The sequence below is a fragment of the Macrobrachium rosenbergii genome, chromosome 43 (assembly GCF_040412425.1).
Source record: "Macrobrachium rosenbergii isolate ZJJX-2024 chromosome 43, ASM4041242v1, whole genome shotgun sequence".
In the NCBI taxonomy this organism is placed as follows: domain Eukaryota; kingdom Metazoa; phylum Arthropoda; class Malacostraca; order Decapoda; family Palaemonidae; genus Macrobrachium; species Macrobrachium rosenbergii.
The window spans coordinates 11,151,876-11,164,281 of record NC_089783.1 but is presented as its reverse complement, the minus strand read 5'-3'; the positions used below and the strand labels follow the sequence as shown (position 1 = coordinate 11,164,281).

The 12,406-nt window shown below is 36.2% G+C and overlaps 1 protein-coding gene across 1 annotated transcript in view; it reads right to left on the bottom strand.

The window, feature by feature from the left end:
- LOC136828567 (alkaline phosphatase-like) overlaps positions 1-12,191 on the bottom strand; it is a 54,623-nt gene extending 42,432 nt beyond the window's left edge. Inside the window, exon 1 of the mRNA XM_067086577.1 lies at positions 9,702-12,191. Coding sequence (XP_066942678.1) covers positions 9,702-9,801 — 100 coding nt within the window. The 5' untranslated portion in view covers positions 9,802-12,191. The remainder of the gene's footprint in view (positions 1-9,701) is intronic.
- Between the last annotated feature and the right edge of the window lie 215 nt (positions 12,192-12,406).

The following is a 12,406-nucleotide window of genomic DNA, read 5'->3' as shown; positions in this document are numbered from 1 at the left end:
TGTCTGCATGATAGTTTTAAAAGATTCTTGATAATGGTATCAATGAAAAGATTAATAATTTTCCTATCTTTATGTCCAGTTTTCGTTAACATAATACTGATAATTTTCACGAAGGAACGCTAAGAATTTCCCAATGTTAGAATGAACTTTCCATAGCAATTTTGGCTTCATAAAACACTAATATCCTATTTTTTCCTATTCAAATATGTTCCCCCCTTAACATCCATTTATCTGTGATTATCATTTTCCATGAAGTGACTGATATCCTACTCATATTATTGAATTCTAAGCCATTCTTGTAAAATAATACCAGTCACAGTATTCTAAATCGGCTGCGTTCATTTACTTGGGAAGTTAAGAACGCTCTGTACCGACCTCTAAACAAGCAAGATGCCATTTACGAAATTATTAATTAATTATTTCCTCTTTTCCTGAACTAAGCCCTTACTGGGGAGATCACTGATATAATAATTTTGATATATATAAAACAAAAATATAGAACAGAACAAAAATATTGACATAACCATAAAATAAGACGTACAAGTTTTGGTAACTACTGTGTATGCGAATTTCCACACAGGTCCTTCTCTGCCCGCCCTGCCAGACCTAAGGTCGACCAATTCGGTAGGAAATGAGAGAGAGAGAGAGAGAGAGAGAGAGAGAGAGAGAGAGAGAGAGAGAGAGAGAGAGAGAGAGAGGTGAGGGGGGTTCTTACACATGATGCACGCACGCACACGCATATATATGTGTATATATATATATATGTGTGTGTGTGTCATGTGTATGAATCCAAGCACTCTACACCTACTTTATACCTACAGCAAAAGCTCTCATATTTCACGGGCGATCGATTAGAGCCTTACATCAGTTAAAAGAATATGAACCCGTGCGCAGTATTTTCTCTAACTCTTACTTTTACGGGTATCAGTTTTTAGAAAGGGCTAACCTACGTCCCAACTCTAATATGAATGTGTGAAAATATGCACAAGTAATCTAATATATTTCAATGATTTTGCAATGATTTTATGAGTAAAAATTTTTATTTTTTTTATTAAGCAATAGTTGTTTGAAATGACAGATCAGTGAATAATATATTGATCTTATTTCTGGACGATATTTTAACGATGGCCAAGCACTCAGTTGACAAGGAATACCATACATAGTTTTCTAAATTCAGATTTATCAACGCTGTGTGAGAATTTCATCACAGGCTGAAATTAGTACACACACACAGACATACTTTATAGTTCAGCAATAAATGATTTTTGATGATTTATCATATATTCTTGTAAATTCTTGTAATTAACAAAATTTAATTGTTCGAGTATTTTTTTTAGATATGCATAGGAATTCGTATCAGATATCATTGTCATTATTTATATTATATTTTCATAAGCCTGACATTTGAAAAAATCTGTCACTTTCATAATAAAATCTCCGTCACTTTCATAACGCTGATATGTTCGGTCAATGAAAGAATGTCATGTCACTTGCAATGAATGTCAGTGAGAGAGAGAGAGAGAGAGAGAGAGAGAGAGAGAGAGAGAGAGAGAGAGAGAGAGAGAGAGAGAATGTTATTGCAGAAAATCCGTTATGTTAATATTTTGCCTTGCATTATTTTTTCTATGGTCGACAATGAAAAGGAATAATTTCTTTGGTAAAAAATAAGTGACAAATCATGAGAGGAAAGAAATTTTTGTGTTCAGGTAAACGGATAATTTTCCACGTGTACGTCTCCATTATATTTTTCTCATTAATTTTCTTCATCCTTGCTAACACTTATTATTTCCGTCAAGAAGTTGTCAGGGATGGTCACAGAGTCTTTCGCCAAATATCACTCTCAAAGTTGTGAGTCAGAACCGGACGAATTGTATACCATTTCAACCAAACCTCGGCATAGAAAACTGACTATGTTTTCGCCACTGTCGTCGATTCCTATAAAATCTCCTTCTGCAGTACACATTTCAAAGACACCTAAGATTTCAGATGTATTGTGCAAATACTAGTTAGCCTATACTATTGTTAGAAACCAGTTGTTTTAAGGGGATGACACTGGACCGATAAACGAACTGCCGCACTTTTTTCGGGACTCGGAGATTAAATAGGGACATTAGCTTCTCAAAAAGAGTGGCAAACAAAATTAAAAAGTTGGTAACAGAATTGTTAACCTTTAGTATATATGCGAGTCGTAAATAATTGTGAAATATATTAAGTTTTTTTGTTTTTAAACTCTTGTTTTAATTATCTGGATGAATATACGTATAAAAATTAATATGGTTAATATGAGCTTAATTTTTCTAAAAGAATGACACAATTTCTAATATTAAAAAAAGACAACGTATCTGCATAGAGCTTGGGCAGAGGAGAAAGAAAGTGACCACCTGAAGTCACCCCTCTTAACCCCCATACCCTCACCCTCATAACCCCTCGCGTGAGACCTTGTTTTCTCTATGTAGCGGGCAAATCAGAGATGTGTATTACCGCCTGATAGCCGCTGAACGTGGCTAAAAGCCACTGAGAAAAGGAAACTTGCACCTTTCGTTTTATTTATCAGTCTGGAATGATTTTAAGGGGGAATAAGGATGGTGATTTATTTCAAATTGGAGTGAAATTATTCACTAGGAACCACTGAAGCTTGTGTGCTGATCTAAAGAAAGGAAACAACGAATAAGCAACGAATAATCAAAAACTTTCAGTGGGGTAGTACAGCTAGCCCAAGGACTGAGACAGTAAAAGGTGGTAGGCTAGTACAGGTAGCCTGAAGGGTTCAAAGGGTTAAGAGATACTTCTGAAGGTGATGTGAAAGTGAATTGCCTTTAACCAGCTGAGATTCTACCAACAGAGAATACAGACTCCTTCATGTATTGGCTAGACAGTCTGATGCTATCCTTCCCTAGGCACGGTCCCTTTTCCGGAGCTTACTCTGAATAGTTTGGTCTATTCTTGATTGAAATTCATTTCTCGCTATAATGTGGTTCGGATTCCACAATAAGCTGTAGGTCCCGTTGCTAAGTAAACAATTGGTTCTTAGCCACGTAAAATAAGTCTAATCCTTCGGGCCAGCCCTAGGAGAGCTGTTAATCAGCTCAGTGGTCTGGTAAAACTAAGGTATACTTAACTTTTTTTTTACAGAAACTTATCTTTCCTCTTCCACCCAACAGGACAGCTACTACAACTTTTATTCGCATTATATTAAGGGCAAGAGAGAGACACTTTATGTGCGGCAAGCAGCTTTTCTAGGGGGAACCATTGCAAAATCAAACATTGGCCAAAATTTTTTAGCAGTGCCAGAGCCTCTTCAACACTGCCTTGGATGAAAATTCTCTTACTTGAGGGTATTTTTAAGCAGGCCACTGAACAGACTTTTTTGCCAGTTTACTCTTCCCCTCAGCTTTTGAATGGCGAACTGGGCAGTCTTAATAGAAGGGCCAAGGATGGCAGTAATTTATAAAAGGCTTATCTTTATCTTTTCCTCCCCTTCATCTTTGATCTTCATTTTCAAAATCATCACTACTGACCCTTCTTCGGCGTAGCTATTTGGAAGTCTGCCAGTTTCTCCATGTTGACCATTTTGCTCTGATATATTATCTTTTATATGAATTGTGGTTACCATACTTATACGCATTTATGTTCATATTGTTATTGTTGTCATCTTTGTTAATTTTTTTATAGTTTTTTTTTTAGATACTGGCAAGAGATACATCACAAAATCCTGTACCTGTGTGTTCTAGATCTCTCCAGTATCGCGTGATTATTGCACTGTTCGTGGACTACATATAATTGCTGACATTTCAGTTGCAGCCAGACTAGATGTAAAGCTTTGTGGCAGACGGAGAATCTTTTGCTGGTGTTCCACCTATCTTCATGCAGACCAAGGCTGTCTTCACATCACAACGGCTAAAATACAAAAAAGATAACATGAAGATATCTTTTGTGTTTAATGGTTAACAGGCAATTTCAGTATTCACCACAGTAAGTGGTGGGTAATTCTGTTTCTCCTTCTGATTACCATGGCCTGAGAACCTTTTTATCTGGCTGAGAGCAAATTGTTAAATGGGTCAACACGAACAAATCTAGTAATTGCTTGAATCTAGTACCCACCAGTTTCTTTGATATTATAACAATATTAATGTAGGTCTTGCGGTTGAGTCTTATGATCATACTTTAGTTTCCATTATTATTGACACTAGGAAAGCAGTTCCTTAGTTGCTGTTCTCTTGTAAGTCATATATTAAATGTTAACCGAACTGGAACGGGATTTTGAGTAATCTTTTATATCTGGATTAGTCACAGGTGTAAAGGGAAATTGAGCCTGTTGTCCTTTTAAATGATAGTTTTGTCAACATAATGGATAGGTGAATTAGAGAATTTATGTCTCCTTTGAAAATGTTTGTCTTGTGAAAAGTGTTGTTTGTTGTGTTTTGTGAAAAGTGCTGATTATTAGCTCCAACAAGTCTATTATTTTTTGTTTGTTAGCTAGTAGGGGCTCCTTTGGCATTTGTTGGAGATTTGGTAATACGGAAATGCAGTTAGGTTAGCTGTAGCTGTGCTGAGTACAGCTCAGTTTGTATTGCTCCAATATTACCGAAGATTTGTAAACATCTGTTGGCAAAATGGCTGAAATCCTACGCTGAAAGCAAATAACTGTTCCGTAGTTTTCAGCCTGTCTTTTGCAAGAACCTAAATGTTTATAATGCTCATTCTTAAATTTCTGATGTCGTACAAAAATCCATACATTCGTGTGATTGGTTTTGATTTTAATGCTGCTTTAACCATATTACTCAAAGACCCTTTTCAAATTTGGACGGCTGGGAATTGTTGGACCATTTCCTAGTTTTAGTATTGAATTCTTAACTTTTAAATCGCAAGGACTAGTTGTTCATGGGCAGTATAGTAAAAAATAAATGTAATCTCTGGTGTTCCTAAGGTAGCGTTCTTGGTCCTTTACTTTTTATGTCATATGACTGCGATAAGCCGTATTTGGGAGCTTAAAAACAAGCATATTGCTGATACAAACGATACTACTTTCTTTGTATCGATCTCATCTCCTGTAACGGGAGCTCTTGTTAATAAATCATTTAACTGAAATTCAACTAAAATTAGTCCTTCGGGCAAATCCTGGAAAATGAAAATGAGCACTAAATATATTGTAATTGTTAGCACGTCTCGGGCACTGAATCACCATCAGTCCAAAACTAAGTACATGTAACTCATTTAGAACTCTAGGTATCATTTATAATTTCAAAGTCACTTTTGAGAAACAAGTCAGCATTGTCTCTCCTTCAAAAGTAAAAAAAAAAAAAATAAAATAAAACACTTGTACTAAGTAGGTCTCAGAAAATTTTTGGAGCTCGATCTTTTTGGAGAGGATATTTTAGTTCTCTCATTCTTCCATGTTTTTAATATTGTTCCCCTGTATAGTCTTAAGATGCAGACTCAAGTTAAATTGTTGGAAAAAAACCTGAGTTCTGTGAAATTTCTTTTCCCTGATCTTCACATTAATCTCTGACACTGTCATTCAATTAGCTTATTATACATGCAGTATAAAACATTTCATAATTCTGGTCATCCTTTGTATTTAGATTCCTTAGACTATACCATCTACCAGATAATACTAGAAACGCTTCTAATTATAACAGACTCTTCTTTAAGGTTCAACACAACACAGTTTTTTGAAGCTTTATTTCATATTGTGGCCAAAATGAAGAATGATCTTTCTGGTCTAGTATTAAATTGCTGAAGCTTCAAAACTCATTTCAAAGTTCATTTTTTGTTATATATCCTTTTCCACGGATATTTGTATTATTTTGTCTTATTTCTTATTTCTCTTTCATAGTTCATTCTTTACCATTCAGTCTCAATTTTTGCACCGAATTACTTTCCCTACTGGGGCTACAATCAATCTTGTAATAATAATAATAATAATAATAATAATAATAATAATAATAATAATAATAATAATAATAATAATAATAATAATAATACCACCAAACACATAGATGAGGCAGGAAACAAATACCTGGGAATAATAAAAGGAGAGATATAAAACACAAAAAGATGAAAGACACGATCAGGAAAGAACATATGCAGAGACTTAAGATGATACTCAAGTCAAAACTCAACGCCGGAAACATAACGAAAGCCATGAACACATGGATAGTGCCAGTAATCTGATATAGCACAGGAGTAGTGGAGTGGACGAAGGCTGAGCTCCGCAGCATAGACCAGAAAACTAGGAAAAACATAACAATACACAAGGCACTACACCCAAGAGCAGATACAGACAGACTATACATAACGCGAAAGGAAGAAGGGAGAGGTCTACTAAGCATAGAGAACTGCGTCAACATCGAGAGCAGAGTACTGGGGCAATATCTGAAAACCAGTGAAAACGAGTAGCTAAGGAGTGTTTGGGAAGAAGGACTGATAAAAGTAGACGAAAACCCAGAAATATACAGAGACAGGAGAATGAAAAACAGAACAGAGGAATGGCACAGGAAATCAAAGCACGGACAGTACGTGAGACAGACTTAAGAACTGGCCAGTAATGAAATATGGGGAGAACTCAAGAAGGAAGGAGAAGAAATGCTGAGAGTGGCACAAGATCAGGCCCTAAGGACCAGATATGTCCAAAGAACAATAGATGGAAATAACATCTCATCCATACACAGGAAGCACAATATGAAAGATGAGACCATAAACCACATAGCAAGCAAATGTCCGGTGCTTGCACAGAACCAGTACAAAAAGAGGCATGATTCAGTAGCAAAAGCTCTCCACTAAACCCTGTGCAAGAAACACCAGTTAGCTTATAGTAATAAGTGGTACGAACATCAACCTCAGGGACTGGTTAAAAACGATCAGGCAAAGATCCTCTGGGACTATGGTAAAAGAACAGATAGGGTGATACGTGCCAATAGACCAGACTTGACGCTGATTGACATAATCATGTCGCGATGTCATGGGACACCAGAGTAGAGGAGAAAGAAAGAGAAAAAATGGATAAGTATCAAGACCTGAAAATAGAAATAAGAAGGATATAGCATATGCCAGTGGAATTTGTACCCATAACCATAGGAACTCTAGGCACGATCCAAAGATCCTTGAAAAGGAACCTGGAAAAAGTAGAAGCCGAAGTAGAGGCTCCAGCACTCATGCAGAAGATCGTGTTATTAGAAACAGCACACATAGTGAGAAAAGTGATGGACTCCTAAGGAAACAGGGTGCAAACCGGAACCCCACACTATAAATACCATCCAGTCGAATAGGATGACTGAGATAGAAAAAAAAATAACAATAATAATGTTTTTATTAAGGGTCCAATAAAAAGTGTGTATAGTCTTATGGAAAAATATGACATATACTGATCAGCCAATTTATGTCAAGAAATTATCAAACATTATCAAAGAAAATAAAAATTATATACGATGTATGCAGACCTGTTAAGTATCAGATTGAAGCAGTCAAGAATTAGCACCGAAAACTAAATATTAAAAATTCAGTTGCATCACTCGGACTACCGGGGGATCGACAGATATTCTCTTTTGACCAAATAATGACACGAAGTTAACTAAGGAGTACAGACTTTCCTATCTCATTTTTTAATCACCAATACTGGCATATGATTGAGGGCAATTCTGCCATGGAGAATCTAAAAGTCAAGTATTAAAAGTCTTTTTCCATCCTGACAAAATATGTCAAACATGGCTGTACAGAAATCTTGTGTTCATTGCTTTCTGTAATCTTTTATGATTTTTTCTTGGCGCTGGTTATGGGTGGATTCGTTCACCGATGACGTATTTCAGACAAAGTTTACATTCTTCGGTCCTGCACGATTTTCCAGTTATCAACAAGTCTGTTCTTGACGGCCATAAAAGCTTTTTATTAATCAACTCGACAAAATGTTCAGAATTAGTAGCTTTATTTTTTTTCTAGAATAAAACTAACTTTATTATTCATTGTTACGAAAATAGAATCTAAAATAAAAAAAAGAATTAAGTAAGGATATTTACAAGTTTCTGAAGTTTCTCTGTATGCACTGGAATGCTGTCATATTCTATCATGTTACTAGTTCCTCATTGGACTGGTCGACATCATACTCGGCTAGCACTCTGCTGGACCCGCGTTCGACTCTCCGGCCGGCCAATGTAGAATTAGAGGAATCATTTATTTCTGGTGATAGAAATTCATTTCTCGGTATAATGTGGTTCGGATTCCACAGTAAGTTGTAGGTCCCGTTGCTAGGTAACCAGTTGGTTCTTAGCCACGTAAAATAAGTCTAATCCTTCGGGCCAGCCCTAGGAGAGCTGTTAATCAGCTCAGTGGTCTGGTTAAACTAAGGTATACTTAACTTTATCATATTACTGCTTGCCTAAGGGAAAATTGTGAATTTGATAGAAATATTGTACGTTCTCCAATACAAAATTACCTCATCAGTGTGCAGAGATGTGTGGAACGATTCACAATATACCTGCTTCTTTCTTCGTATAGGAGACTTATAGCACCCTCATCTGAGCTCCTTTTATAAACAAGATTCACAAGGCACAAAATTATCGTGAACACACATTTACTATACAAGTGATGCTGTGGGTTATCCATTTATCCTTGAGCCATAAATCAAATGCATAATTCGATTGCATTTTTTATGTAGTCTGTAGTCCACGATTTTCTGTTGTGTGTGTGTGAGAGAGTGTTTTCTTTTTTGTGTGGGAAAGTGGTTCCATTACAGAAGGCGTAGACCTGCTGTTTGCAATTTTTCTCTAGTGATAGGTATAATCCTTCGTCTCAGATTAAATAGTAATAATATATAGAGCCTCTCTAAACATACACACAATTACATGCACATACGCCCACACACACACATATACACACGCACGCCGAATAGTAGTCGGGGATCGAATCTCCCAGGTGAAGAACCACTTATCAGTTACAATTCCCATTCAGTATTATTCCCTGAAGTAGAGCGAATTGGGTAGTAATGTTTTCGAATAAATTGTTTTCGAATAAAAACTTTACGGCAATGTGATAAAATTCATATATATATATATATATATATATATATATATATATATATATATATATATATATATATATATATATATATATATATATATATGTGTGTGTGTGTGTGTGTGTGTAATAGCCACGATGTCCTCTTAACTTCTCGAATTCTTCGTGCTTTTTGGATACGCTTGTCACTACAAAGCCTTAAGATCCAAGAGCAAGAAATTGAAGTGGTTGTGATGTCTGGTAGCGGGAAACAAACCCGTGTCACCATAATCACGTTGCCGACCTGACCACGTTTCCGCTACCAGACATCACAGCCACTTCAATTTCTTGCTCTTGGATCTTAAGGCTTTGCAGTGGCAAGCGTATCCAAAAAAGCGCGAAGAATTCGAGAAGTTAAGAGGGCATTGTGGCTATTACAATTATATGTGTATCTGGTAAAAAGTGACCAATAGATTCTATATATATATATATATATATATATATATATATATATATATATATATATATATATATATATATATATATATATATGTAAAAGAGAGAGAGATTTTATTAACTTTTAGCACAGCCAATCGGACATCCGGGCATACAGACAAAGAGGCGGATGGAAACAAATTCAGTTTCATTCTACTGGCAGAGATAAAGTAAGGAGGAGAGACTGTCCGACAGACAGATAGAGAAACTGAACTTACTTTCTTCCTCTTTAGCAGAGACGAGAGTCGGAGGCAGAAAGAGGACAATCTCCAACATCATCACCATCAGCAGGAGCGCTTCCTTCGCCGCCACCGCCATCAGGCTCTATCCATCCTCAGCAGTAGCGACAGAAATCCGTTTCAGTTGCTTTGTTTGCTTCATTATTGAGTTGGCCGACGAAGTTTCTCGTTTCCTCTTCCTCTATCGTCAAGCCGAGGAAGGGCAGGTTAGGCGCACAATCTCTCTCTCTCTCTCTCTCTCTCTCTCTCTCTCTCTCTCTCTCTCTCTCTCCAGGAATGGCGTGTCCCTGACAGTGATTAAAGGAGAGGGCTACCGCTGCTGTTGCCTGCCTGTTCCTTCGTTAGTTCTGGGAATTGGCAGAGGCACGGTGCCTTGATTAGAAGCGACTTGTCGAAGGTAGTTAACGCTGGCTCTGTCATAGTTATTTGGAATAAACTTTGGGCGGGAGCTGGGAGCGATGCCTCTCGTTACGAGTGAGGAGATTGTGGGTGTTCCGGTCCAGTTTTAATCATCAGTGAAAACATTCCGAAGAAATAAGTGATCTTTTTTTATCGTTGAAGAATAATCGGCATCATCGGCAGATTTTCCTCCTCTTTTACAGAGATCCTATTACGTGGTTCTTAAGAGTTCTTTTATTTTTCTCTGAAAGTTTTTCACACTTTTTCAGTCTTTATTGCTATGGTTTTACGTTTTTATTCGCGTAGTCGTTATTCAGAATAGCTTAATGCAGTCAGCTTTTTCGTTACCTTTAAAAGAAATGGCCATTTCTGAAGCATGATGTAAGCTTAATCTACGATTCTTTGGAGGTATGTCCTCAACTAACTAAGAAAAAATACTTAAAATGATACAAGAAAGAGAAAACATACAATGGATCCTTTAGTTATTTAAAAGAAATGTCGATACTTCTCCTTTCTTAGCACGAATTTGCTCATTTCTACACTTTTCATATATACTTAATATGAAGCGACAGGTATCTGTAAAAAAATTGAAATGTATTGTATCGTTCCTCCAGAACTGTTTGTGTTTCTTCCTTACTTGAAATTTAAGGAATTATCTTGGTCTACTAAAATTTAGCTTTAAAAATAATCTATTGAGTGTGTTGTTTTACAGTAAAATCTTTTGTAACTAGAAGTGTATTAGCTTTTTTCCTCATTCATTTTTTTTCCTGAAATAGTCATGAATAACTGATTTAAAGAGAAGGTTCTTTTCCGTTTTTGTATAACTTTAATCAGTTCCGTTTCAAAAAAACTTTTTGACCCATCTGCTAACTGTAGATTTCAAAGCTCATTAGTGTTTTTAATAGGAAAGTATTTATTACGATCACAATCATCCAATGAAAACTATCAACGCATGTACATACATATTGTCACTTCACGTAAAAATATACTACTCCAGAAAGTCTGTTTTCACATAGGATTCTAACACAATACGATCTTTTTAGATGTTATATTTTGCCATTGCTTTTTTTTATCTAAACAGACCACTAATATTTTATGATCTAGCCTTAAACTTAATATTCCAGATCTTAGCAAAGCTTTTTATCTTGCCTTTTAATTGCAGTCCTCTAATATGAATATTCATTCATTTCATTTGAATGCCTTTAGTACATTTAATGCAATCTGCTTTTAAATGATCGCAGTAAGTTCACCTAGTTATATCCATAAGCATAAACAACAATTCTAGTTTCACATTGGCGACTCGGAGGTTCCGGTATTATTTTGGTTTACATTTCTCCTCATTTCCGTTAGTTTCAATGATAATTATACTTTATTCTGAATAATAAATAGTCACAATATCCACCGTCTACTTTTAGCATGAATCTTAGTCTTATTTCTGTAATATTTCCTACATTTGTATCTATTCCATATGCTGAATTAATCTTTAAATAAGATTTTTTCATAAGAAATATATCATTCCCTTAGCTCTGGAATGGTGGTAGAATATTCTGCTTCATTTAAGAACACTCCTTTTTTATCCGAAGACAATGTAACTCTTTTCTTGTTTAGAATCAGATTTTAGGCGGATTTTCATTGTCCATATTTGTCGCACCTGGCATGAAGGTCTATTTTTTTTTCTTTTATTATTTTTTATGTTTGAGGACTAAATAACTTTCGAGAACCAGCTCAGTTGCCAAAGTAAAATGTCTCGGGAAATTCATTTTAGAATTGTAATTTTCGTTGAGGGAATTACTTCCCAAAGTCCTCCAAGAGGATTTAAACTTTCCTTGGGAAAGCGCCTTAAAAATTCTCCATAACGAAGACAGTGAGAGTTATCAACATTAAAGTTTTCAGTCCCTCAGATGCTCTTCTTTTTTTCTGATAACATTGTTACATCTTTCCCACTAAGTAGCACTTACAATTCTTTAAAATAAACAAAGTAATAACAAAATGATTGCTGCGAGGACGACTCTACTGACATAAGTGCGAGAAAAACGACAGCCGCGAACTTCACCACATAGAACACGCATCCAAGACGAAGGCTGCCAGCCGACTGGTCGCTTGCAGGTGGCCGAGCCTCTGAAAGATAGACTTGCGTGCATACCCGGTCGCGACTCTCCCGATGCGGCCAGAGAAGATGTCTTTTATCTCTCAGATAACCGGGAGCGTGTTGCTTTAGAAATGAAGCAGATCACCAAAAGGCAGATTATGCCCTCCAAAGAGGATTACGCGGGGAATTATAATTT